The 27,899-nt window shown below is 49.7% G+C and overlaps 2 protein-coding genes across 2 annotated transcripts; one reads left to right on the plus strand and one right to left on the minus strand.

Annotated features, from left to right (window-relative positions):
• Positions 1 to 1,403: 1,403 nt before the first annotated feature.
• LOC116885291 (inactive 2'-5' oligoadenylate synthetase 1C-like) lies at positions 1,404 to 11,172 on the minus strand. Its single transcript, XM_032886540.1, has 6 exons — positions 10,985 to 11,172; positions 9,803 to 10,091; positions 6,886 to 7,082; positions 3,664 to 3,899; positions 2,844 to 2,997; positions 1,404 to 1,852 (listed from the first exon to the last, which is right to left on the minus strand). Exons 1-6 carry the CDS (start codon positions 11,165 to 11,167, stop codon positions 1,823 to 1,825), a joined length of 1,089 nt encoding a protein of 362 aa, XP_032742431.1. The 5' UTR covers positions 11,168 to 11,172; the 3' UTR covers positions 1,404 to 1,822.
• A 5,691-nt stretch (positions 11,173 to 16,863) lies between these two features.
• On the plus strand, positions 16,864 to 27,607 carry LOC116885296 (2'-5'-oligoadenylate synthase 1A). Its single transcript, XM_032886545.1, has 7 exons — positions 16,864 to 17,133; positions 18,475 to 18,763; positions 21,446 to 21,630; positions 24,988 to 25,220; positions 25,855 to 26,008; positions 27,114 to 27,140; positions 27,295 to 27,607. Exons 1-7 carry the CDS (start codon positions 16,951 to 16,953, stop codon positions 27,325 to 27,327), a joined length of 1,104 nt encoding a protein of 367 aa, XP_032742436.1. The 5' UTR covers positions 16,864 to 16,950; the 3' UTR covers positions 27,328 to 27,607.
• Positions 27,608 to 27,899: the final 292 nt, after the last annotated feature.

A 27,899-nucleotide genomic window follows, 5' to 3' on the forward strand; every position in this document is an offset into this window, starting at 1 on the left:
CCAATCTGAAGCAGGAAGCCTGATGGTCTTTTTGGAGCCAGCCTCAAGAATGGAGCAACTTCTGGATTCTTAGATTTTTTTTTTATTTTTAATGCATAGCCAGCCCTTGTTGTATTAGTGGGATCACAACCTGGAAGTCGCTCTAATAAATATCCTCCCTGACAATACAGATTCACTTTATAAGTTCTGCTACTCTGGAAAACCACAGCTAATACAAGAGAGAACCCGACCTTGGGCAGGTGCCCCGCTAAGCCACACCCACAGCTGCCATCTTTGATTTTAAAGGTTCCTCATCTTTCCATTCCACCACGGAGAAATGGGAGGCAGCCATTACAGATCATGCATGGGATTTCATTAATGTGGGGCAGTCGAGGGAGGACAGGATGCGTCCACAGCTTGGCAGGGGGACCACAGGCCATTGTTTACTGAACCCTTTTTGTATCTGGGGGTGTTTCAGAAGGGCAAGACTGGAATCATAGAGCAGCATCACTGGGTCCCCCGACACCTCAGATAATGTACAAGGAGAGCGTGGTTTGCCCTATGGTCCGGGCTCAGGCATCCTCTCCCGAAGACACTGGGGCTCCTGGTCCTCAGGGCTGCTAGAGGGAGAACTGAATGAATGGGGGACAGGGAAATCCACCCCATCCCCTTCCCCTGTCAAAGACTGACAGTGGACAACAGGGACAGGTTTAATGTTCTGGAACATGAGCAGGGGTTGGAAGCTGGGAGCCCTCACCAATTCTCTGCATTCTTGGTTAGCAGGGGCTCAAGTGCAGACAGCACAAGTGGGTCTTTTGTGGCTAATGTATTTGTGTGTTTATGTTATTTACAAAGAGCTTGTTCTCCACAATGAACTATGGGACGCGTTAAGTCTCCGCATGAAGGGCGGTATGTCTGCTACTCGAGAACTTAGGAGCATGAGGCAGACGGAATTCTGTGAATGTTAGGCTAAGGTGGGGACGTTAGAACCAGTCGGAAGTGAAAGGAAGCAAGCCAGCCAGAAGAGAATGGAACGGAGGGAGGATAAATTCACGTTGGTTTAAGTCAGTGCGTCATGATTAAAGTCCGTGCTTCAAGTCATCAGTGGTCAGAGATTTCTCGCAATTTTATATTTCCGCACTGCCGTGAACCCTAGCCTGCCTGCTGTAAAAGCAGTGCACACCTCAGTGCACACTGGCCAGATTTCCAGGACTCCACATCTGATGCTGGCAGACAGTTTCTGTGTGCGAGGCGGGAGGTCTAGAATCTTGTCATGGGAGCATGGACAGAAGGAGCCAAGCATTCGTGTCTGAGTTTCACGTATGAGAGATCTGGAAGGATCCCAAGCCACCTAACATCAGACGCCGTAGAAGTTTGGTTCTGCACGGTCTATCGCTGGTTGCCCAGAAACTGAACACATGTGGAGCTTGCAACAAGTACTCAATGTTTCTAGTAGAGCATGAAAAGTCATACACGTACTTCTAAGACCCCATCCCTCAGAGTGCACACTCCCCCGCAATGGCTTGCTGTGGTTTAGCATAGATAATCAGACATTGTTGGACCGTGCTTCACAATAGGTGAAAAGGTGGAAGTCAAGGTTAAGTTTGTCCCTTTCCTTCAGAGTCCGACTCCCAGAGAACACTGTGGGGGATAAGGCGGGTGAAGCAGGCTGTGAGGAAGGCTGTCCCTGGGCAGGACGGGATCAGAAGCCTGGAGTCTGATCACAGGTTGGATGCCCCTCACTGGAGCCTGGTGCACCATCCGGACCTCTCCAGGGCAAGGTCTTGCAGCAGAAGAGCACATGGCCCTGACTCCAAAGCCTCTTGGGCAGGTCCTGCTGGGCTCACAGGATGACACATATTTGTTTCTCTGGCTACAGTGAAAAACACAATCATGTTAGGAGTCTGCACTGCTTCCAGGAGGGGGGGTTAAACCAGCTCTGAGGGGGGTGCCATGACCTGAGGGGGGGTGCCATGACCGTACACCTGGAGCTCCTCAGAAAGGGGGCCAGCACACATGGAGGTTGGAAAGACAGCCATCAGGACACCCTTAGGACTATACCCATTGAGTGTACACATGGCCCCGCAGGCAGGCACTACATTAATAGATCTGCCAAATGGGAGACGTGGCCCTGCCACCTCTCTGCTGCAGGACAGCCCTGCAGGCCACTGTCCCCACAGCTGCCTCCCTCCGTGTCCCCTCACACTTCCTCCCTGACCTTCTGAGGTTTCTTTCCCACATCACTGCACCCATGTTCATCCCCACCCTGAGGTCACAAGTGACATCACCAGGTCCCTAGCATCAGGCAGACCCTGCCCCAGGAGGGGAAAGGTCCAAGTGTAGGTGCCTCTGTGTGGCCGTGGTTGTGGGACAGCCCTGAGTCTGGCCACATGAAATGAGACAGGAAAGACAAAATACTTCGTGGACCTGACAGTGGCGTCAGAGTCCACAGGATTCTAGCCCAGCCAATCACGAGATGAGTGTCCCTGAGCCAGCGGCTTCAGCTCTCAGAGCCTACGTATCTTGTTTGTCTGGGTGCACCTGTACACATGTGTGTATACCCACATGTGTAACAGCACAGAGATTAAGGTCAGAGGTCATCTTGGGAGATATCTGTTTCTCCTACCATATGGTTTCTAGGGATCAAATCTAGGTCTTCAGTGCTGGCAGTAGTGCCTTTACCCACTGAGCCATCTTGTCAGCCCATAATATCCCTTTAACAGCTCCAAAATGGCTGTACAAGAAGGCAAGTAGCTTCCTCCACAGGAATGTGGTGACCTTAAGATAAAGACCATGTCTCAGGGAGAATATTCTCTGAACAGATGGAGTGACCGGAGCTGTGTACAAGGGGACAAGGGTCTCACCGGCACTTTCCAGCCGTGAACAAAGGACCTATCACTGTTCCTAAAGAAAGACGACTGCACCCAGGCCCCAGCCTCTTCTGCCAGCAGGTGCCAGGCCTGGAGGTTTGAACCAGCCACGTTCCTTGTTGGGTCAGCAGGGTCCAGGATCACAGGCCTGCAGAACAGCATTCAGGGAGGGAATTGAGCATCTGGTCAGTGCCTCAGGTGCCACTTGACAGGGTCAGGGGAGCCTCGTAGAGCAACCCTATCCAAGTTTGTCCTTTGTCCCTGCCCCACAGAATACAGCAAGACTAGAGGGATCCTTGGGCATGACCTGAAAGGCTTGGGTTCGAATCCTCTACCCGTTAGTAGCTGTGTGTGCTGGGGCAGGTCCCTCAGGTCCTCTGATCTGTGAGATGGGGAGAGTTGGTCCAGCAAGTCTCATGGGAAAACTGAACAGAACATGGGATCAAGACACGTCACTGCCTAGGGTGACATAGTACTCTACTATTTACAGGTAATTGGTCCCCTGCAGGTCTTTGGTGCCTGACAGCCCTTATGACACGGTTACTGTTGGATAATCTCTGTTTCCACCCAATGTACTCTCTTTACATTGCTGTCTGGGACTGGACAATGTCAAAGACTTTGTCCCTTATCACAGGCAACATAGCCACCCTCCCTGCATTCCAGGTCACTAGTACCTCACTCTGATTGGGTGTCAATCAGGTGACAGCGCCCAGGGCAGGAGATGCTGCACGGACACAGAGACTCCCACCTCTCCCTTCTCACAGCATTGCTGCCTGACACCCATGGGGATCAGAGCCATGTGGGGACAAGCTACCTGTCTTTTTGGAGTTGTTTGTTCAGGTACTCAGAGACCTCATTGTGATTAAAGTCATAACACAATGTCCAGAAGATTAGGAGACACCGATATTTGATGATCAGTTCCAAGACACTTCGGAAGCCCCGAGCTATGTATAGCTCACAGGTGTTTTCAATCCCCAGTTCCCAGGCATGGACCGTGAGCAGCTCCAGGGCATACTGTGGGGGCAGCAAATCCCCCAGCTTCTCCTTACACTGAGAAGAGAAAAACAAAGAGAAAAATGGGGCTCTCAGCTGTTGTGTGGGGGCTACTTCTCTCAGGCTCAATTCAGCTGCCACCTGATGGTGTCCTTACAGGTTTATTGTCACACAGCCTCGCCCAGTCATTTACATTCAGACTGTGGCCCCTCCTGTGCTATAGCCAAGAGCTGAGTGGTTGAGATGGACCCTGTGTGCTCCACAAAGACAGCATTCACTAGCAGGCACAGGAGGAATCAACACCATGAGTGACAGCTAGGAGTGAGGGTGGGGGCGGGACATAAGGAGTGCTCTCTCTGGAAGTTTTCTCATGGTCTCTGAAGTAACTGGGAAGGGGATAGGGAGATGGCTCAGGGGTCAAGTGCCTCCCTCCCCATGCACGGGTGAGAACTAGAACTCAGATGCCCAGCATCTACATGAGTGGGAGGCTCTTGATGAAGCTGACTCATAATCCTAGCTTAAAGGGCTGGAGATGGAGTTTCCAGGGGCGGCAGGACTGTCCAGAACTGCTGATCCAGCACACAGTGTGTCACGTATGAGACACTGACTGATTATATAAGGTATGGAGTGACCGAGGACCAACCCTCACACTCCTCACACTTATGCACACACAAGCACACACAAATACAGTGCGCTCCCACAAACAGGTATATACACAAACACCACACATACATTGAAAAAGGTAGTCCAGAAAAATATTGAGAAGCCACGCACAGAATGAGATAATATCTGGAAAGGACGGGGAAATAGAAAGCTTAGAAAGTGACATGAAGGGTTCACTGAAGAACAAAGCAGGTATGCAGAGACTCAAATGAATCAGCAGCCATAATACACTGGATTAGACACGGCTGAAGAGAGAGTTAGCAGATTAGAAAGTGGACTAGAAGAAATCACTTAGAACAAGCACGGAAAGCCATCCATCCCCATCCCCTCCCCCTCCTACAGCAGCACTGTCGCCTGCTGTTCCCCCAAACCCTGGTATCTCTGAACCCCTCTGTTCTGCTTCTAACCACTTTTCCTCCTTCATTTTTTATTTTCCCACTTTGTGCCATTTTTATTTCTCTTTGTGAACCTGACACAGAGAGTCCCATCTGGAGAAGATGACCCACAACTGAGAAAATGCCTCCATCAGCCTGCCCTGGACTGAAGCTTGTGGGGCCTTTTCTTGATCAGTGTGGGAGGGCCCAGCAAATTGTGGGCACTGTCTGTCCTGGACAGGTGGCCCTGAGGTGTTTTTAAAGCACAGACTGATTCCCAAGGGCATCAGGCAGCTAGCAGTGCTCCTCCATGGCCTGCCTGTGCTTCAGTTCCTGCCTCTGCTTCCCTCAGTGATGGGGTATGGTGCAGGAATGCAAGCCAGACAATCCCTTTCCTCCCCAGTTTACCTTCCAGCATCATCTTTACCACAGCAGTGAGCACAGACTAGGACAGAAACTGGTCCTAGGGAGGGGGCGCTGCTGCTGTGACTGACCCGCCATGTTGTTCTTTGGGAGGATTGAGGAAGGACCTTGGAACTATGGGTAGAAAAGCTGTGGAGAGCTGAGAGCCTAAGGGGCCGTTTGTGGGAACATGGAAGACAGGAGGGCTGAGAGGCAGGCAGCGGGCAGAGGCTGGAGTGTGAAGTCTCAGAGAAAAGCAAAGACCCCATCTGGGCTGTCTGTGTGCTGTGTTTGGATTAAGAATCAGTGGTTTCTCATCAGCTGGGGCAGAGGATCAGCTCAAATAGCTTAGAAACAGCAGGATGGGGCCAAGGCTTCTAGGAAGAGTTTCCTCATGGTCAGCAAACAAAAGCCTTTGTGCGGGGGGGGGTCCCAAGACTGCATCTGAAGGTGTCAGCCACACCTGGAACTGCAGAGGGCTCTGCCTGGCTCCAAGTCCCATGAAACCTGCAGGTCTGGAGCCGTCATGGGGAGCAGCTGAGCCCTGGCACTGAGAGAGGCCAGGAGGAGCCATTGGTGAAAGTGCAGCCTCAATGGCAGTGGAGACCCAGAGACACTGGACTTGCCCTGAGCAGGAGACGACTGTCAGGAACAGCGCAATATGAGAGCAGAGCTGGCCTGAGCCTGAGACCCACTGTGTGAGCTGAGACCTACTGTGTGAGCTGAGACCCGCTGTGTGAGCTGTGACCCACTGTGTGAGCTGTGACCTACTGTGTGAGCTGTGGATGCCGGAGCCTGAGAAGCTCAGTGAACTGTGAGTCCCAGATATCAGATATGGAGCTTTTTCTTACAATTGTGACAGGGACCTGGTTCTTCCCTCTTGGGGTAAGAAAGACTTTATTAACTAGTGTTGTTAAATTTCATGAGACCTCCCTCAAGAATACTAGTCTTGTTACATGTTAAAATTTTAAAAAAATGTATTTTTGTATTTTTTTCTTTTACTGGATATTTTTTATTTACATTTCAAATGTTATTCCCTTAAGCTTTGTCTTTTTAAACCTAGATTGCTTTTTTAATTGCATGATGTTGACATGACATCTGAGTAAAAAGTCAGAAAAGGAAAGGTTCAATTGATGTGTTTGAGCATCAATTTGAAAGTGGGTTATTTGTGAAAGTGAGCTTTGCCAACTAGACATAAGGTAGGGTTCACTGGGTAGGAGGCAGCCTTAATTGAGACAATCCCTCAATCGGTCTGGTTCAGGGTAGTCTGTGCGGACTACCAGTTCATGACCAGTGATGGATGTGGTTGGTGCCATGCCTGAGCGTGTGCTCTGTGTAATAGAGCATTCTGACTGAGCCACGGAGATCAAGGCAGTGAGCAGAGTTCCTCCATGGTCTCTGCTTCACTTACTGTCCTGACTTCCCTCAATGATGGGCTGTGACTGGGATGTGTATTCATGTCAGACCTTCCCTCCCCAAGGTCCTCTTGGTCATGTGATAAAGCTATCATTGTCAAGAGACAGCAAGCTAAAATAGACCTCATATCTGTCCTGAATCCCACTCTCTACACATCGGGTCCACAGTGTCTGAACTACATGCCTTACCAGTTGATACCAGTACTTGACCAGACGGATGAGATTCCACATCTTATGTCCAGGATGCTTCAGGAAGTGTTGTTGGAGCTCTGTGAAGCAGATGGAGAACTCGCCCTCCTTATCCAGGTTGGTGCTCTCACGGATGAGGCTGGCGTAGATATTGTTGTAGATTCTGGGATCAAGGTACTTGTTGTATCTCCAAGCAACTATAAAGAAGTTTCATTCATGTTAAGACTCAACCCTGATCTAAGAGTCTTCTGTACTTCTAGGGTCACAATCACTCTCTATGGGCTTCAGTGAACAATGCAGCATTGGACCACAGCAAACATCACTCCCCATATAGACACGATCCCCCACCATGCCTCTGGACTCCATACATGAACTGGTCCTGGAGTGTCTGTGCCACCACCTGCTCTTGGTAGGTTGCCTTACTCACAGGCCTGGAGACAGGGGTGGGAGGAGACAGCACATTGTGGTCACTCACAGAGCGTGACATGGTCATCTGATGATGGCCAACCATGTTCTGGTGTAGCATGGAGCTCTGCACTGCATTTGTACACCAGATCTTGTGCTTAGTCTTTTCAGACCGAGGGTGGATTGTGTGTGCAGGGATGCGGGAAACGCACATATTCAGAGTCCACAAAGAGGAGATGGGGTGTCTTCATTTATAATTTATCACCCCCTCCCTTTACAGCAGGGTCTCTCTGTAATCGTGTTGCTTGGATGGCATCCATCAGGCCACAGAGATTCTCCTGTCTCTGTTCCCATAGCACCAGGGGATAAGTTAATGTGTGGAATTTCCTAAGATTAGGTGGGTGTGGGGAATTTGAACTTGGGTCCTCATGCTTGTGCAGCAATCGCCCTTATCCACTAGCTGTCTCCCTAGGCACTGTGTGTCAGCCGGGCATGAATCTCTGTAATGCCTAACTTAATGCCATGGGGTTTGATGGTCCAGGTACTGAGAGCTTCAGGATTCGGTGATCTTGGTGGTGGGTGTGTGTGTCATGTTTTGCAGTGCATCAGGCTATGGAATTGTATGTGTGTGTGTGTGTGTGTGTGTGTGTGTGTCTATGTGTTGGTGTGTGTGCATGTTAATAGTCTAGGAGGTTGAAGGCTGTGCCTTGGGTGTCTGCAGGTGTGTGGCCTGGTTATAGCAGGCTATACCATCAGGCTTTGATGCTGGCACAGACCCAAATCACTCACTGATGGAGCTTCGGACAAGTCCAGTCCCTCAGTGTCCCAAGAAGTGCTCAAGATCTTAATTACTATTTCAGGACACAGCACACAGTAGGTCTCATTTGCTATGTCACCCGGGTTAGGGCTGTGACTGGGATCCTCTTGACTGTCATCCTCATGAGCATTCCCAAGACAGTCCTTCTGTGATAGAGTTCCCATCCCACTGGAAAGCTGCCATAGGCTGGGCAAGTCCACGAGCAAGACAGGCTTCTGGGGTAGCCCTCTCCCAGCTCCTTTCTGGGTCACTCTCTGAGCCCCCTCCACTGAACGGGGTTCTAAGCCTCTTTTAGCTTCCCCCAGCATGCTGTCCTGGTCCTTCTCCCAGGCTGGCCCTCTCAGTCCCTGCTCCCTGAGACTGCACTGTTTCCAGGGCTTTCCTAAGCCAAGGGCCTTGTCTCAAAGTAAATAGCAGCAGTTCACACAGTGGCCAAGAGGGGATGCTGTGTCCCCCAAATATAAAACCTGAAGTATTCTAAAAGCTCCCCAAGCCCAACCTGGTCTTTCATGGGTGCTCCTGGTTGTACTTGGGTAGAGTTTGGCAATTTGTAGCTTTAGGGACACACTTTGTGTGACAACACAAAGATACTATGGGACAGGGTGAGAGATACTAGTTTACAGGATCATTAATGTCAATTAAATCACATGTGTGTACATGTGGGAATTGTGAGTGCTGGGTTTCCGGTTTTCCAGAGGGGGACAGAGCTCCTCTGGGAATTTCTGCATACTACATCCACTCCCTCCAAACCTACAGACACACCCAGGCCTCTGCACAGGCCTGAGGTTTCTCATTCTTTGACAGAAGATGCTACAAGTGTTTATTTTTCGCTCTATCTCTTGTCCCACTTTCAGAGACCCACAGTTCCCAATCTCAGCCATGTAGAGGGCTGTTCACCATGCACGTGTTCTGTAGGATATCCCAAGGGCCTGGCAGATGGCTCTGTGAGTAAAATGCTTCTTAGAGAAGGACAAGGACCCAAAATCAGATTCTGAGCGACCCCGTTAAAAGCTGTGGCTTAGGAACATTAGGGTCCGCACCGAAGTCTCAGTGTTGGGGAGGTAGAGACAGGAGAATTCCTCAGGCTCACTGTCTGATAGGTGGTCATGAAGCTGGCCCATCCACCTATCTGAAAACAAACCAGCCATCACACTTGCCTGTCCCATAGTGGGTGGAGGAAGCCCAAGTGTGTCCTGAATTTGTCTGAGTATAATTGTTTACAGCTGGGGACTCATAGCCTACAGACACTTCTAGGAGACTAGGCAACCCCTCCCCCAGCTCTGTGCTGTCCCTAATAGACATGCTGAGCCTCCAGGTGCCAGAGACTCTGGGTTCAGCTCCCTCAGAGCACACACCCCACCTGATCCCAGCTCCCTACTGCAAGAGCCATGAGGTGGGGCAGCAAACTCCAGGTCAACCTCTCAACCAAATTATCTTCCTTAGTAACCAGCATGCAGGGCTGACCTCTGGTCATTACACACTGGTGCAAACATGTGCACTTATATCATGCTCCTCCAACACACACACACACACACACACACACACACACACACACACACACACACACACAGAGAGAGAGAGAGAGAGAGAGAGAGAGAGAGAGAGAGAGAGAGAGAGAGAGAGAGACTGAGACAGAGAGGGGAGGATTCAGGGGTGAGGAAGGGCAGGCTGAGGCTCTGCTGCTGGCTGACTTACACAGGACATCATAGGCTGGCTGCACATCAAACTCCACCTCCTGCTGGAGCTGGGGCGAGCTCAGCTTGATGCTCAGAGACCTGGAGTTGGCCTGCTCTGAGGTCTGGAACTCAAAATTCAGTGTAAACTGTTTCTCGTGCTGCAACTGGCACAGGTGTTTCCATATTTCCTCAATGAACTCTTCCCGTCGCTTTAACTGATCCTCAAATCTGGTGAGATTGTTAAAGAACACCACCAGGGTGGCCTCTGACCTTCCCTTGAGCATGGAGTATTCATCATAGCAGCCGCTCTAAAAGACAAGGATGAGAGTGACAAGGGACAGGGACAGCCATGCTGGGCAGTCCAGATGCTGAACAGAGTAGGAGTCCATCCCTGAGAGTGACCCTTGGGCTGAGAAAGCTGACCCATGTGTAGTGGAATTCTATTCAGCCCTGAAGAGTGAAATTCGGATCTCTGGAGGAGAATAGACAGTCCTGATCTCCTTATGGTAGAGATAAGGCAGACACAGTATGATGAACATCCTTGTTTTCTCTATTTCTATCCAGATTTAAATTTTTGTGTCTATGTGGTAGTGATGGAAGAGGACTTTCTGGGGAGGTCAGGTTCAAGTACAAAGGCCTGGGCTGTAATCAACAGAGAAGACTGAGTAAATACCACAGACATACTAAACTGTTGTCATAATCCTCTTTGTTAGCAGAGTATTAAAAGGCATAGACCATGTCTGTAACAATGATAAAGCTCACAGGGAAAAATGTTAAAATTAAGAAAACTGAATTCACAAAAAGAAAAATTTTGAGAAAATAATTAACAAGTGATATGCAGAGGTCCTCCCTAAATAAAAAGCTGCGCAAGATCACTAACATACTTGCACCCCTGACATAGATGAGTGGACATTACAGAATGACATTTCTGCAGCCTTCACAGTGACTGAAGTAGGGGCTGCTGTCCTAAAGTCCCATTTGACAGATGGAAACGTGGGCAATGAGCTTCCTTCTCTCAGTCCAGTCAGCCAGCAGGTGGGATCTCTGCTCTGTTCTCTGCCCTGTGCCATAGCTGGGGTGTACATGAGGACACTGGGCACAGAGTAGGTAGGTGGCACTTGCTCCCCACTAAGGACTGCAGTCTGGCTTCTCAGAGTCCTCTCCCACCCCATCCTGGTAAGCTCAGGATAATGAGACTCACCTTCACAATCCTAGAGACCCTCACAGGGTGGGTGGCACCTTGGAAGCATCTCTCAGTCAGGAAAGCACATATAAAGTCAATTTCTGCTCTGACCACAGTAAGGAAGGTGGTGTCAGGAAGGAGATGATCCTGTATGAACCTGTCCAGCCTCCAGATGGGGGTATTGGCAAGTTTCCACGGCATCCTGAGGCCAGGAATGTGTGCTGACTGCAGCCTTGCCTCAGGAGTCAGCTGCCCCTTATATCCATAGCTGGTGCCTCTTTCCCAGGAAGGGCGGGGCTATGCAAATCAGACTCTACACCTGCCTCCCCTGGCTCCTGGGCTCCCTGACACTCTGGCATTTGATTACCTGCTGGCATTTCTTTGGATTGTCAAACCCTCCTCATAGTTGGCTGTGGACCAGGAGGCAAGAAGCATCAAAAAGATAGTTTCTGTTGTTCTTCCTTCTTGATCTTGAATTGTTACTAAAGAAAAATCCTTTGATACACACACACACACACACACACACACACACACACACCCACACACACACACCCCTCACTAAAACATGGAGAGCCAGTGAGAGAAAGCCAGAAGAATGCAGGCGGCAGTTCCAGCACAGCTGTGGTGGGTTTGTCACAGGGGACTGGTCCATACTGGATATTGTAATGAGCTGTCTGCAGGGTCACAGCTAGCTTGAAGGTCAGACTTGGGGTCTCACAGTTCTGTGGGTTCTCAGATGCACACCCATGATGTGATCATCATCCAAGCCACCACCAGAGACAGTCTCTCTGCCCTCTACCCCCACCTCCATCTGTCCTCGATAAAGGACAAAGGTTTCACCTCTTTCTTTCAGATGGGATCTCACCCTTTGCCCAGGATGGATGTGAACTTGGGATCTGCCCATTGTCCTTCCAAGTGCTGAGGTGACAGGGTGTGCCTCTGTCCCCAGCTGTAGTCACCTGGGTCATCAATTGTCACTCTCCACTTCAGTAGCATAGAGTATTGACTTGTGCCCAGGACACACCCTCATGAGGGGGAGCCTGTCTCCATGCCAACCTCTCTCTGCCCAGCAGGAGTGAATATTCATCATGGCAGGATGGTCCACACCTGTGATCCCAAGCCCTGGGAGGTGAATGCAGACGGTACAGAGTTCGAGGCCAGCCTGGGCTATGTAATGAGGCTCTGTTTCATTGAACAGGAATAACAAGGCTCTTCCACACACATATGTATACATGCGCACACACACATGCACTGCACCCACACACCTAAATTTCTGTTGCAATTGCTGCAGACACAAGGAACAGAAGACTGAGGAAATTATTATCGCATAGGCTCTCCCGTGGTTAGGTGGCTTTAAGGGATTTCTTTTGAAGAAGCACAAGCCATGGCCTCATCATTCAGGTCAGGGGCTGGCCTTTAGCCAACACTAGTCTTCATGGCCTGGTTGATAGCAGAGGATCCTTGGTGGATCCTGACCTTGCCTGAGGGACCTGGGATACTGGAGGCCCCTCCCACAAGTGCAGGATGGGAGGACAAGAGGCCAGCTGAGGGTCCTGAGCAGATCTGGGCAAGGACAAAGCTAATTTTATTTTAATTATTCTATGCCATTTATTTCATGTGCGTGAGCATGTGAAGTCAGAGGACAGCCTGTAGGCGTCAGCTGTCTCACCTTCCAACAAGGTTCTGCTGGGGACCAAACTCAGGCCATCAGGCTTGGTGACAAACACCTGTGCCTTCTGAGCTATCTCAGTGACCCTTTTTGGTTTTGTTTATGAGGCTGGATCTCTGTTATATACTGTCTGTCAGTCTTCTTACAGCGATCCTCCTGCCTCAGCCCCTCGTTGCTGGCATTATAGTGTGTCACTGTGCTCAGCTGATCTATAACCCTTCCGTGTTCTCCCGTGCATCTTAACAAGGTTCATTCATCCCAATGAAGCCAACCCTTGTCAAGTCTGACTGAGACAGGGTGTGTCCGGGTCACAAGGTGTTTTTAAGACCCTGATTTGCCCTCTTGGCCACTTGTCCATCTGCTGCTGGAGACATGATATCCTTTTAAGTCACCTGGAAGGACCTGACCAGCTCTGGTGAAGTGGTTTGTGCCTCTTGAAAGGCAAAATAGAGTGGAATTAAGTATCCTCCTAGATATTTTGTAAAATATTCTTTGAAATTATCTTAATATACATTCAATGTATTATGATCACATTCACCCTCCCCATTCCTCCCATGTAACGCTCCGGTGACTCTTTTAATGAATGAAACACTGGATCCAGTCAGTGCGTCTCATAGTCACACAGGTGTGAGGACGAACTACTGGGATCTGAGCAACCTGCCAGGGACCGCAGCCCTAAGAAAAACTGACTCTGTCCTGGCTGGGTTTAACGCCAGCTCGAGTCAAGCTAGTCATGTGAGAAGCAGGAACTTTGGATGAGAGATGCCTACATAATATCGGATATAAAGACATAAGGTGCAGCCTGACGTTCTGTCTGCTTATCAAAAGAGCTGTGGTAGGCTCCTCTCTGGGGCCTGTGACAGCCTAGCTGTGGGCTCCCCACCAGATGTGCAGTACCAGGCTGGAGAGGCCTCCTGTGGAGTCCTCCTCAAATCCATTGAGAAAGTGTCCAGTTGTTCCCTATAAGATCCCTGCCACCAGTGCACCCATGGGCAGATCGTGCCAGGCCAGTCCTTATTGGCAGGGTTCCCTGCTGGGTAAGACCCAATGGTGGGCACTGAGTGCCTGTTAAAGGTGCTGAAGAGAAGCCCATGATAATTGGGCTCTTGTTCTGCAACATTCCGACTCTCCATCCCTGAGTTCTAATTAGTTTCAGCCTTGTAGAGTCTTTAACACCCCCGTGGTTTCCTTCTTCTTCTTCCTCCCCCCATTCTCAGGAAGTTCAATGTTTAAGACTCTATGGGAGGCAGGGAGGGCTGCCGACTCCACCTGGGACCCTGGAAAGGGCTCCTGAGTTGCTGCCTGAGGCAGGGACCTCTTAGCCAAGGATAGAAAAACACAGGACCTCCAGGCAATTGCAGACGTGGAACAGCATGCAGGGTGCTGGGGACAGACTCTGCAAAGACCCAGAGGTGGGAATAAAAACCAGAAGAAACAGAAACGAAGGCGCAGACTGTGTGTGAGAGACAGACGCAGAGTCACTGAGTAGGCAAGGGGGCTGCTCCACCCCGTAAGGCTGCAGGGACAAACTGTGTGGTTTTGCCCGTGGCAAAGTGACAACAGTGTTCAAAGAGCTGAGAGGCTCTGGGTCAGAAACCCAAAGTGCAGACATCAGTAGGTGGGTCCTTTCCAGTGTTACAATCAAGACTCTGCCTCCACCTGTGCCTTCTGCTGGCTCGAGCTGTCCAGTCTCGGCCTCTACCTCCCACCACACTCTGTGCGTTGAGCCCATCATGAGAGGATGTCAAATGCCTCAGGATAGGACCTTCCTTAGGACCAGTATAAGCAAGATCAGAAGGGGAGGGCAGGGTCTGGGACAATTGCTGTGGTTCCACGGCTCCTCTGGAGGTACCCGGGTGTGACCAGTGTCCTGCTTGGAGAGGAAGTCAGGAACTGGGGGGATGGGGCGCTGTTGACTGCATCTTCCTTTTGGGCATGAGGGAGCCACTGCATGGCAGACCTGAAGGGGAGAACCAGGCCCAAGATAAGCAGGGATTGGTCCGATTGGAAGCCAGTGTCCAGTGCTGAGCGCAGAAGGGGCTGGAGAAGAGGGCAGGGGTCTAGTGTGGACATGATGGGTCCCCAGCTTGGCAGGAGACCCATGGCTATGGTTTACTAAAGCCCTCTCTGTGGATCTGGCAGTGTTTCAGAAGAGGCAAGACAGGAATCATAGACCAGCATTGCCATGTGCACCGAAGGCTCGGATAAAGCACCAGGCAGACGAGTGTGAAGGGCTCTGTGGTCCATGGGATATGAATCCTCTCACTCCTGTGGGCGTTTGGACTCCTGGTCCTCAGGGATGCAGAGTGAGAACTGAAGAAAGGGGGCCAGGGAGACTCACTCCTAACTCCTTCACAGAGACTGAGAGTGAACACTGGGGACAGGAGGAGGGTGTGGGGACAGGAGCAGGGGTTGGGAGCTGGTGGCCCTAAGCAGTTTCCTACATTCTTTGGTGAGCAATGGTTCAAGGAGAGAGAGCACACGTGGGTCTTTTGTGGTTTTTATATTTGTGTATTCATAAGATGCTGGTTCACCACGGTGACCTATAGAACCATTAGGTCTCTGTGTGAAGTAAGTGTGTGTGTGTGCGTGTGCTTGTGCGTGTGCGTGTGTGTGTGTGTGTGTGTAATTCCAGATGTTGGGACCCCCAAGATATTCGAAGTTCTGTGAATTATGGCTAGACATATAATGAGATCCAGTTAATAGGAAAAAATGAAATATGTAAAAAAGGAAATTAAGAAAGTAAGGAGAGAGAATAAATTAGGTTTGAGTTTGAGTCAGTGCATTGTGAATAAATTCAGGGCTTCAGATCTCATCCTCACACAGACAACGAAGTTTTAAAGTCATTGTGGGTCACAGATTGCCTGTAATTCTATTTTCCTGCAGTCAGTGGACCTCGGTGTCTCTAGTGCTCTTCGTACTGACTCTCCAACCCCACGGTGTTGATTTTCTAAGCAACAAATGTTTCACCCTCTTAAGGGTCTTTATCTGTATACTTACAGAAGCACATAGCACTTGATATCTCAGCTGTCTGAGCCCTGGTGGTGACATTTTGCCTTAGGTATAAGTTAACACACACTGCACAAGATACTAATGTTGCATGTAATTTTAAAATCCCCAAGCTTGGTCCAGCTAGGCTCTGGGACTAGTCTCGTGGTTTTGCTCCATCTTCCTCCATTTGTTCTCTCAGTCCCTCCCTCTTGTCTTCCCCTCCACCTTTTCTCCCCCCACCCTCTCTCTCTAACTTCCAGCCCCAACTTTACCTTCCACTGCCCAATCACAGGCTCTAGCCTTTGACCTGTTAAAGCGGGGAGCAGGTTCATGTGGAATCACCTGAGTGCAAGATCTACTCCTCATCTAGGGCGGGATTAGTATGAGAAAATAAACAGCACCAAGGCAATCCACAACACACTATTAAGCCAGTTAGAAGAAGGACACACAGTGGCCACCGTGTAACACCAGCACTGAGGGGACCAGCGCAGAGGAATCATGAGTTCAAGTCCAGCCTTGGCCTCAAAGTAAGACCACAACAACGAAGTGAGGCAGGGGGTTGGGGGGGGGCATCATACTGTTTTGACTGTTTTGATGCGGCCTTGAGTGTGCATTCCGGACATGCGCCACTCAAAGGCTGTCAAGCTTGCCGTGGCCTTGACAGATAGCTCACTGTAATATCCAATGCTGACCTGTCCTGTCGCAGGCCGGTGGTACAACCTTTACTTAGCTCTTGGGAATGCCCTCGGCTAGCCCCCACGCCCACAGCCCGCCACCCAGCACCACAGGGGAAAAGGTAGGATGCGAGTAGGAGAGGAGGCTTCTGGAAAGTCTGAACATTCTGTTAGAATTTTCTGTAATCGTAGAACTGAAAGTCCAGAGATAAAGGAAAAACAAAACCTGTTCATGTGCTGTTCTTTAAAGGAAAAAACAAACAAACATGTTGTCCGCCTAAAACGTTTGCAGGAGCTGGAAGCCGAGCTCAGGAGCCTCCAGCCACCTTCTGCAGTTTCCTGAATCGGTTTCCCCTCTTCTCCTGAGTGTAAAGATTACTCTTATACATGCTTTGTAACAGCTTTTCCCAGAAGAATCTCTGAGAAAGCCAGATCAGTTTCCCTATGCCTTCTTCCTTGGGTGGGATCCTAAGAAAGCTTTGGCTAGGAGGTACCTGGTCAGAAGCTCTGAAGTCATTGGCTGCCCGGGCCTGGATAATTTGCATATCCCCGCCCCTCTCGGGAAATGGAAACTGAAAATCTTGTTCCAAGTTCAACCAGGCTGGGAGACACAGGACCTGCAGGCTGCAGAGGCAAAAGCTCCGGAGGTCATGGAGCAGGAACTCAGGAGCATCCCGTCCTGGAAGCTGGACAAGTTCATAGAGGTTTACCTCCTTCCGGACACCAGCTTCTGTGATGATGTCAAATCAGCTATCAATGTCCTGTGTGATTTCCTCAAGGAGAGATGTTTCCGAGATACTGTCCACCCAGTGAGGGTCTCCAAGGTGGTGAAGGTGAGCCCTCCTCAGCCTGAGCTGACCGAGATGGGGTGGGAGAGGACTCTCAGAAGGGAGGCTACGGCCCTGATTCCTCCTCCTCAACTCTGATCAGAGCGGGCTGTGGGTTCTTTCCCCAGGCCCCACATCTGTGTTGGAGGAGCCTCAGCTACAGTTTATGTTCCTCACTCCCAGACCACATCCATTTCAGAGTCAGGGAAACTGAGGCCCAGCTCAGTTAAATAGTTTGCTGGAGAGTGGCAGGTCAGGGGATCCTACCTTTGCACTGCTGTGTGACATAGGGTAGTTTAACTACCTTCTCCATGCCCAAAGTTCCCAGTCCACGCCCTGGGATGGCAAGGTTACATAGACTAATTCCAATGTGACACAGAGGACAGAACAGAACCTGCCTGCTGCTTGACTGGATTGATGGACCCTCTCTGGGCTTGGTACTCGGTCCTTCGAATCGCATTTCATGACAATAGTACCTAACACTCAGGCTCTGTAAAGGCTGCAGAAATGAAGTTTTTTCTTGTTTTTAGTTGGCTTTATTTTTATTTTTTTAGTTGTGAGTGGGTGCTCTCTATGTGCTAGTGCAGGTTCTCACAGGACTAAAGAGGGGGTGTTAGATCCGTGAGAGCTGCAGTTACAAAGCTGGCTGTCAGCTGGCCTACTTGGGTGCTGGGAACTAAACTGAGGTCATCTGCAAGAACAGCAGGCACCTTTAACAACCGATCCACCTCTCCATCCTCAGATGTGACAATTTGCAATGCCCTCTCTCAAATGTGGCTGGTGCTCATGTGTGTTAGTGACGATTTTCAGCATTTTATTTAGGGAGGCTCTTCTCAGTACAAATTCTTCCTTTTAAAATGTTTGTCTTCTAGATGTTGATCACTTTTATCAGTTTTCATTTGCTCTATGAGTTTGTATGATTTTCCATATTACACTGTGCTACAGTGTCCCCATTACTCTTTTACTCTTTTCCTTTAGATCCCTACCCTCCCCTACTCCCACACACACTCCCCCATCTCTCTTTCTCTTTCTCTCTCTCTCTCTCACTCTCTCTCTCTCTCTCTCTCTCTCTCTCTCTCTCTCACACACACACACACACACACACACACACACACACACACAGATATAGACTCCATAGATAAACATGAATGTTTGTCTTTCTGACTCCTGGTGGTATCTTCTATACCATGTCATTCTTCAGGGCTGACTAGTATTCCACTGCACATGTACCAACTTGCTCTATCCATCCATCCATCCCCCTCAATGATGGACTCTTACTCTGTTCAGCATCTGGATTGCCCAGCATGGCTCTCCCTGCCCATTGTCATTCTCATCCTTCTCTTTCAGGGTGGCTCCTCAGGCAAAGGCACCACACTCAAGGGCAAGTCAGACGCTGACCTGGTGGTGTTCCTTAACAATCTCACCAGCTTTGCGGATCAGTTAAACAGACGGGGAGAGTTCATCAAGGAAATTAAAAAACAGTTGTATGAAGTTCAGCGTGAGAGATATTTTAAAGTGAAGTTTGAGGTCCAGAGTTCATGGTGGCCCAACCCCCGGGCTCTGAGCTTCAAGCTGAGTATACCACACTTCCAACAGGAGGTGGAGTTTGATGTGCTTCCAGCCTATGATGTCCTAGGTAAGCCAGCCTGCCTGAGAGCCTCAGCTCAGCCTTTTGCATGCCTCCATCCTCACTTCTAGTTCCACCTCTGTGTGTGTGTGTGGGTGTGTGTGTGTTTGTGTGTGTGTAAAATTGAGTTGAATAGGTGTTTACTTGTGTGTGTGCACATGTGTGCACATATGTGTTTCATAGGTGTTCACTTGTGTGTGGGTGTGATCCTGAACCATGGCTAACACAGCTTAGGAGTCATCCATCTTTTTTGAGACCTTGTCTCTCTCTGGTTCAGAATGCACAGGTGAGCCTGACTGGCTGGGCAGAGCCCAGGGACCCTCGAGTGTCCCCCTTCTCAGTGCTGGCATTACATTCCTACCCCACCAACACTGGCCTTTTCCCTGAGCCCTGGGATTCCAACGTGGGTCCTCATGCTTGCAAGCCAAGCACATTACTGCCTGAGCCATCTCCCCAGCCCACACCTTCCATCCCTGAACTGAAGATGCTTAGCATCTGAGAAGTTCACCCCAAGACAGCATCTCTTCAAAGCTGCACTGAGAGGATTTTAGAAATTTGATAGCGGGGAGAGAGGACCCATCCCAGAAGGACATTAGGTGGCGAGCTGGCTCAGTGAGGGGAGGAAGTCACACTAGCTGCTCCCTTAGCATACCAGTCCCATTCAGGGCTGGCTGTGGGTTTTGTCTTTGTAAACATGAGACAGTAGTGACCTAAAATTACTAACTTCTCCCAAAGTCTGCTCTCAAAGAATATGGGACCTCATTGCCATGCAGAGACCTGGGGTGTCTGCAGGAGGGTTTGTGCAGAACTTCTCAGTGGAGCTCTGTCCCCCTCAGGAAAACTGCAAATGCAGCCACCACTGTCCCAACCACCAACGAGCACACACATGTTGTGTCATTACACATTAAAAGATCTTATCTTGTCTTTTGACAAACAAAAAACAAAACAAAACAAAACAAAACAACCTCTCTATTCAATTTTACCACTGAAGACTTGCAAGCCAGATGCCTTGGTGAAAGCCTGCTAGCTCAGGGAGGCAGAGGAAGCACCCAGCTGACCTTCCTCCTCAGCCAGTGTTCCTGAATGCATCCCCTCTCTCCTGCCATCTCAAAACACCTCTTTCAAACTGAATGTCCCTCCCTTCTACTTCCTGTGGGTTTTTCTATCCGCCCCCCTCCTGACTCCCTCTTACTCTCTGTGGTTGTTTTCTTAATAATCCCATTTTCACTTCCGGTCAACTGGTTGCTTGCTCTGCCCCTTGACCTATGGTTGACTTTATTTAATCCTGTTCACAACGTCCAAGCAGAAAGCTCCTGGATTAAAGGTGTGAGTTAAGGCTGAGTCACACTACAACTAAAACCAGGTTGTTCTCAGTAAACAGCTCAATCTCAGGGTTCAGAGTGATCAAACATCCTGCAACAACCTTTTTCCAGGCTTGAGCACAGTGGGTCTTGGGTCTTAGCGAATACTTCAGGCTCTTCATTTGGGGAAGCACAGCACTCCCTGTTAGCCACTGTGTGAACTGCTGCAAACAACAAGGCTTTGTCTTAGGAGAGCCCTGGAAACAGTGCAGTCTTAGCAGCAGGGACTGACATGGCCAGACTGGGAGTAGTACCAGGGCAGTATGTTGCACGAAGCTTCAAGAGGCTGGGACCCTGCTCAGTGGAGGGTTCTAAGAGGGGTAAACCACAAATGAGTTGTGAGTGGGGTAACTCCTGAAGCCTGTTTGCGTCATGGACTTCCCCAACCTCAGCAGCTTTCCAGTGAGGAGGGGCTCCACCCCAGAACGACTGCCTTGGGAATGGTACTGTGGACGCCATAGCCACAACCCTACGCAAGATGACGTAGCCGATGAGTTGTATTGTATTGTAGACCCTGAAACTGGAAATGAGCCCATGAGGGAGAGACCCTCAAGCTCCATCAGTGAGTGACTTTGCCTTGTGCCAGCATCAAAGCCTGATGGTGTAGCCTACTGCAAACTTGGCCACACACCTGCACACACTTAAGGCACAGCCTGGTCTACTCAAATATTCACACACACCTACAGACACATCTATTCCATAGCCAGCTGCCCATCCACTGTACAAGACACACACACACACACACACACAGACACACAGACACACAGACACACAGACACACAGACACACAGAGGTATGCATGAACACTGACATATCTTGCACCTGTCAGGACCTGAACAAACAAAACCCACATGATATGAAGTCACAGACTACAGAGAATCGCACGGTGAAAGCACAGTGTCTGGGGAGACACCTCAGGGTCAGTGCAGAGACTCTGTAAGCACAAGACGTGACATGCAAATGCAGCAGACGGCTCCACAGCAAACTTTGACACAAGCAGGAGTGCACACAGTTGACGAGAACCTTACAGAAGGTACTGGAACCAGAGGTGGCTGGCCATTATCTGATGACCGTGTACCTACTGTCTCCAGGTCTGTGAGGAAGGCACTGCACTAGGGCCAGTTGGGGGCACAGATTTTGTAGTGCCCACCATGTAAGCCGTCCTGAGGAGCGGTGAGGCAAATGGGTATATGCGGAGTGAGTGATGCCTACACTAGGAAAATTCCACCCTGTTCACTGAACCTCAAAAGCTAATGATTCTGGAGCTGTGGACACTGAAGTACGTCATAGAAGGGCTGAGGTGTTGACATGAATGAAATATCCTTTACAGGTCATGTTAGCCTCTACAGCAAGCCTGATCCCAAGATCTACACCATCCTCATCTTGGAATGTATCTCCCTGGGGAAGGAGGGCGAGTTCTCTACCTGCTTCACGGAGCTCCAGAGGAACTTCCTGAAGCAGCGCCCAACCAAGCTGAAGAGTCTCATCCGCCTGGTCAAGCACTGGTACCAACTGGTAAGGCATCTGGCCCGGCCACTGTGGGCTTCATCTGAACAGAGTGTAGACACAGGCCAGAGAAAAATGTATATGCTAGTTTGCTTTCTGTTGAGGTCATGACTTTACGAGGGAGGAAAAGATATGATTTGTTTACACATCTAAGGCACAATGCATCATGGGGGAAAGTCAGAGGAATAACTGAAGCAGAGACCATGGAGGAATTCTGATCACTGTTTGCTGTCCAGGGCTCTTTCAGTGTGCATTTCTATAAAGCCCAAGGCCACATTCCATTCATGGAATCACCACAGTGGTCTGGTTCCACCTACATCAGTCAGTAATTAGTAACATGCCACCCACAAACTGCCCAAAGTTAGTCAGAGGGAGGCATTTTCTTGATTAAGATTGACTCCTACCAGATAAGGCTAGTTGGTGTTTAGTTGAAAAAATTAACCAGCACAATTGACCCCTTTTCAACATGGCACACAAAAAAGTCATGATTGAACCATAACCTTTCCTTTCTTGCTTATCCCTAAGAGCTCATGTCATATGACATCATAAACCACAACATAGGTTTAGAAGTTCCAAAATTAAAAACCAAACCTAAAGAAACACCAGCACTTACAAAGATTAGTCTCTCAACGGTGGGCTCATATAATATTAAAAACACAAGTTAAATACTTTCTTACTACAAAAGGGAAGAACCATGTTTCTGTCCCAATCAGATCAAAACACAACCAAAGACCAAAAGAACAGGAGGTTCCGTATCTGATATCTGAGACTCACACTTCCCTGAGCTTCTCAGGCTCTGCCTTTGACAGCTCACAAAGCTGGTCTCAGGCTCAGGCTGAAGAAATAGTTTCACAGTTTCATAGATATGAGAAACAAAGTTGTAAAAACAAGGTTGAGAAATAAATCTGACGCCAGGTTGCCTAATGTTATGACAAAATTTTGGTGATCAAGATATTGGCCAGGCTATTCTGACCAAGCTAAAGCTAAGACAAAACAAAAATAACTGTTCTCAGAAAGACCCCCACCACCACTCCCTATGGTAAATCCCAAGAACAACCACAAGGTGTCATCCTGACCCTGCTCAACCACCCAGTTCCTCCCCCCCACTTCTGAGGGACAGGCCAACTTAGCCTTTTCCCAGTGATTTTCCAAGGCCAGGTGCAGGGTAGATGAGGAAAGTGACCAACTGAGCCAAGAACAGCCCCTTTAGCAGGCCAGCCAATACCTGACCAGATCCTTTGTCCTTTGTACCACCAATGAGAATGAGCCAGCTAACCCTGTTGCTGAAGTCTGCCCTCTGTAAGGAATAAAAGTTGTGTGCTTTTTGGGTTCGGGGTTGCCTCTCCCTGCATGGATGAGCAACCCCACATACATGGATCATTAAACCTCTTGCCATTGCAGCGGTCACTTTTTTGATTTGTGATATGTGGGTTGCGCTCCTGAGGTAAGGCCACTTCAGAGTCTTACAACAAGGCCAGCTCTGTTCTCACATTGCTGTGTTCCTGACAGTTGTTTCCTGCTCCGGGCAAGTCCAGTGTCTCTGGGTCTCCACTGCCATTGAGGCTGCATTTTCACCAATGGCTTCTCTTAGTCTCTGTCAGTGCCAGGCCACAGCTGCTCTCCAAGACCCCTCTAAATCTGCAGGTTTCATGGGACTTGCAACCTGAGAGACCTCTCTGCGGTTTCCAGGTGTAGCTGACACCTGCAGATGCAGTCTTGGGAACCCTGGGCAACAGCTTCTGTTTGCTGACCACGAGGAAACACTTTCCAGAAGACTTGGCCCTTATGGTGCTAGGTTCTTCTTAATTAGAGTTGATTTTCAGCCCCAGATGATGAGAAATTACTGATTCTTCATTCAAACAAAGCACACAGACAGCCCAGATGCGGGCTTTGCTTTTCTCTGAAACTTCACACTCCAGCCTCCGACACCTGCCTGCCTCTCAGCCCTCCTGTCTTTCAAGTTCCCTCAAAAGACCTGTTAGGCTCTCAGCTCTCAACAGTGTTTTTTAACCCAAAGTTGCAAAATCCTTTCTCAATCGACCCAAGAAGAAACATTGTGGAGGCATTTCCTCACTTGTGGGTCCACCTTCTCCAGATGATTCTATTGTCTCAGGTTGACAAAAATAATAAAAATTGGCAAAAGCACTGAGAAAAAAATTTAAAAGAAAAAGTGGGTGGAAGGGAATCAGAGGGGATGAGAGACAAGCAGGGGAGAGTGGAGATGGGGGGGTGTGAGGCTATAAGAGGGAAAAGGAGTGGGGAGGAGGATCTGAGAAGAGGGAGGCCTTTCCATGGTTGTTCTAGGTGATTTCTTCTAGTCCACTTTCCAATCAGCTAACTCCCTCTTCAGCCGTGTCTAATTCACTCTTCCATGGCTGCTACTTCATTTGTGTCTTTGGATTTTCTTTGCATCCATGGCAAACTCTTCATGTCACTTTTTTTATACTTTGATTTTCATGACTTGTTAAGCTATGTCTTTATATTTGTGGTTGTGAGCCCAGCCTTTAACGGCTGAGCCATCTCTCCAGCCCCAAGCTATGTCTTTAAATGTATGATTTCTAGTTATATTCTGAGTGTTTCTCTCTCTCTCTCTCTCTCTCTCTCTCTCTCTCTCTCTCTCTCTCTCCCTCCCTCCCTCCCTCTCTCTCTCTCTCTCTCTTTCTCCCCCTCCCAACCCCCCTGTGTGTGTGTGTGTGTGTGTGTGTATTTATACCTATTCATGGGAGCATATGTTGTGTATGTGTGTGCATGTGTGACCATTAGCATTTGAGTGCAGACTCTGAGGGCAGGCTCTCAGTAACTTCCCACCTTTTCTAACCAGCCAGGGTCTCACATATGTGACTCACTGAGCTGGATCAGCAGTTCTAGACAGTCAGATAGGAGCCTCATCTCTACCTGCTAGAACTGGGATTATGAGTCAGTTTCCTCTAAAGGCTGACACTCATGTAGATGCTGGGGATCTGACCTCTAGTTCTCAGCCCTGCACAGGGAAGGAGACCCTTTACCCCTGAGCCATCTCCCTACCCCCTTCCCAGTTACTTCAGAGACCATGAGAAAACTTCCATAGTGAGGACTCATTATGTCCCGCCCCCACCCTCACTCCTAGCTGTCACTCATGGTGTCTTGATTCCTCCTGTGCCTGCTAGTGAATGCTATTTTTCTGTAGTACAGGGTGTCCATCTCAACAACTCAGATCTTGGCTATAGCACAGGAGGGGCCATAGACTGAATCTAATTGATTGGGTGTGGTTGTGTGACAATAAACCTGTAAGGACATCATCAGGTGGCAGCTGAATTGAGCCTGAGAGAAGTAGCCCCCACACAACAGCTGAGAGCCCTGTTTTTCTCATTGCCTTTCTCTTCTCAGTGTAAGGAGAAGCTAGGTAAGCGGCTGCCCCCACAGTACGCCCTGGAGCTGCTCACAGTCTATGCTTGGGAATGTGGAAATGGACTTACTGAGTTCAACACAGCTCAGGGCTTCCGGACAGTCTTGGAACTGGTCACAAAGTACCAGCAGCTTCGAATCTACTGGACAAAGTATTATGACTTTCAACACCCAGAGGTCTCCAAATACCTACACAGACAGCTCAGAAAATCCAGGTAGTCTGTCCCCACATGGCACTGCTCCCCATCAGTACCAGGCTGCACTTGTGTGGAAAGGGGAGGTGGGAGCTCATGTCTATGAAGCATCTCCTGCACTGGGCACTGTCCTGCTGTCACCTGATTGTCATGAGGCCTTACAGCTCTGGGAGTCAGGGCTAGGCTCTCCTGTCTGCAGATGAGGAGATCAAGACACTGACATTGTCCAGATTAAGCAGCAAAGGAAGGGGAGTCCATGGGATGGGATCTGAAATATTCCAGCATTAATCAAAGTCATATGGGTTGGAAATCTGTAAATAATAGAGTATTATGTCACCCTAGGCAGTGACGTGTCTTGATCCTGTGTTGTGTTCAGTTTTCCCATGAGACTGGCTGGTCCAACTCTCCCCATCTCACAGATCAGAGAACCTGAGGGACCTGCCCCAGGACACACAGCTACTAAAGGGTAGAGGATTCGAACCCAAGCCTTCCAGGTCATGACCAAGGATCCCTCCAGTCTTGCTGTATGCTGTGGGGCAGGGACAAGGTAGAGGCTTTAGATAGGGGTTCTCTGCTGGGCGACTCTCTTAGCCCTGTGCAGTGTTGCCTGGGGCACTGGAGGCTGAACAATTTCTGTCTAAATGTTGCTCTGCAGGCCTGTGATCCTGGACCCTGCTGACCCAACAGGGAACGTGGCTGGTGGGAACCAAGAAGGCTGGCGGCGGTTGGCCTCAGAGGCGAGGCTGTGGCTGCAGTACCCATGTTTTATGAACAGGGATGGTTCCCCAGTGAGCTCCTGGGAAGTGCCGGTGAGACCCTGTCATCATCCTGTCCCCTTGCACACAGCTTCGGTCACTCCACATATTTGGAGAATATTCTCAGTGAGGCATGATCTTTTTCTAAAGGTCTCCACACCCCACTGGAGTCCAGCAGCTTGCCTGGTTTTACCGCCATTTAAGCACCATTCACAGATATCATGGCCTGGCAGGATGGCTCAGTGGGTAAAGGCACTGCCAACTCTGAAGACCTGGGTTTGATCCCTAGAAACCCTATGGTAGAAGGAGAAAAACAAATCCCCCAAGTTGTCCCCTGATGTTCCTCTCCGTGCTGCTACACATGTGGGCATGCACACACACAGTCACAGAAACTCACACAATACACACTCACCCACATGCACCCACATTTACACTAACTCAAACACTCATACATACATACAAACACACTCACACAAAACGCTGACACGCACACACACAACATGCTGACACACGTGGAGACAGTATAGTGGAGATTCAGAAGTGAAGCCCCTGGCTCAGCTAAGGCACAGCAGGGCTGGGATCCTGTGGACTCTGAAGCCTTCGTGGTCAGGTCCATGAAGCGTCCTGCCTTCCCTGTCTCACTGTCATGTGGCCAACGGGACACAGCAGGACTGTGTCACAGCCACAGAGGCACAGAGGGACCTGCTCTTGAACCTGTCCCCTCCTGGGGCCGAGTCTGCCTGATGCTAGGGAACCGATGATGTCACATGTGACCTCAGGGTGGGGAAGAACATGGATGCCATGATGTGGGAAAGAAACCTCAGAAGGTCAGGAAGGAAGGAAGAGGGGCATGGAGAGAGGCAGCTGTGAGAACAGTGGCCTGCAGTGCTGTCCTGCAGCAGAGAGGTGGCAGGGCCACATCCCATTCGGCAGATCTGTTACTGAAGAAGCAGACTGCAGGTGGGGCCATGTGTACCCTCAGAAGGCTAAGCCATAAAGGTGTCCTGATGGCCATCTTTCCAACCTGGGAATGTGCTGGCCCTTTTTTCTGAGAGCTCTGGCTGGCCAGTCATGGTGCCCATCCCCCCAGGGCTGAATTGCATCCCCTTGGGTGTCGGAATGCAGGCTCCTGACATGATTGTGTGTCCTTTCATTACAGACAGAGGTTCCTGTGCCTTCAGAGCAGGTTAGTTTTTGTTCTTTGTTGTGGTTGGTTTGATGTGGTTTTCTGCTGTGTAGCCCAGGCTAGACTGGATCTCGCCATTCTCCTGCCACAAAGCAGGGATGACTGGTGTAAGCTTGATGTTTCTGACCATGCCCTGCCTTCCCTCCATCCCCAGGTGGATGAGGCCTGGCCATGCATCCTGCTGTGAACCCAGCAGCACCAGACCAGGAGGCTCCGGAGTCAGGGGCACGTGCTGCTCTGCTGCAGGACCTTGACACAGTGAGGGAGGGACCCACTCGGGATCACACTCCATGCTTCTGATGCCCGCCCGCCATGTTTGAAAACTGTCCAATCACAGACAGCCTTCCTCAACAGACTCAGAAGGGGCGGAAAGAACTCAAGCTTGACTTCCATCTGATTGTCCACCTGTTGGGAGGTTCTGTCCAACCATGTCTGTCAACAACAATAAAGTACAGCAGGTGCCATAAGGGTGTGTGTGTGTGTGTGTGCCTGTGCATGGTTCAATTAGATGAATTTATTGAGCAGTTATTAGACTCTACATGGTCCAGGCCTTCAGCAGTGGTTAGAGCCAAACCAAACTGCTACAGTTGTTGAAGGGTTTGGGATCCTTCCAGGCCTCTTGTTACCCATAAACTCAAGAGAGGAACCCTTGTATCTTCTGTCCATGTCCCCAAGACTAGATGCTAGCCATGCCCTATCTGACACAGAAACTATTCCCTGGCCGCACATGGACATGGCACAGTGAGACTGTGGCCTGTG

The sequence above is a fragment of the Rattus rattus genome, chromosome 16, assembly GCF_011064425.1.
Source record: "Rattus rattus isolate New Zealand chromosome 16, Rrattus_CSIRO_v1, whole genome shotgun sequence".
In the NCBI taxonomy this organism is placed as follows: Eukaryota; Metazoa; Chordata; class Mammalia; order Rodentia; family Muridae; genus Rattus; species Rattus rattus.

What these genes read in the sequence shown, in the direction of transcription:
- LOC116885291 (XM_032886540.1), bottom strand. Translation starts at nt 11,167, where the DNA reads ATGCCGTGGAAACTTGCCAATACCCCCATCTGGAGGCTGGACAGGTTC. An exon ending in GGGTCTCTAGGATTGTGAAG is followed by an intron (nt 10,092 to 10,984) that starts GTGAGTCTCATT and finishes CTTGTCTTTTAG; the next exon opens with AGCGGCTGCTATGATGAATA. An exon ending in GCCAGCCTATGATGTCCTGT is followed by an intron (nt 7,083 to 9,802) that starts GTAAGTCAGCCA and finishes ACTTCTTTATAG; the next exon opens with TTGCTTGGAGATACAACAAG.
- LOC116885296 (XM_032886545.1), top strand. Translation starts at nt 16,951, where the DNA reads ATGGAGCAGGAACTCAGGAGCATCCCGTCCTGGAAGCTGGACAAGTTC. An exon ending in GGGTCTCCAAGGTGGTGAAG is followed by an intron (nt 17,134 to 18,474) that starts GTGAGCCCTCCT and finishes CTTCTCTTTCAG; the next exon opens with GGTGGCTCCTCAGGCAAAGG. An exon ending in TCAAGCACTGGTACCAACTG is followed by an intron (nt 21,631 to 24,987) that starts GTAAGGCATCTG and finishes TTCTCTTCTCAG; the next exon opens with TGTAAGGAGAAGCTAGGTAA.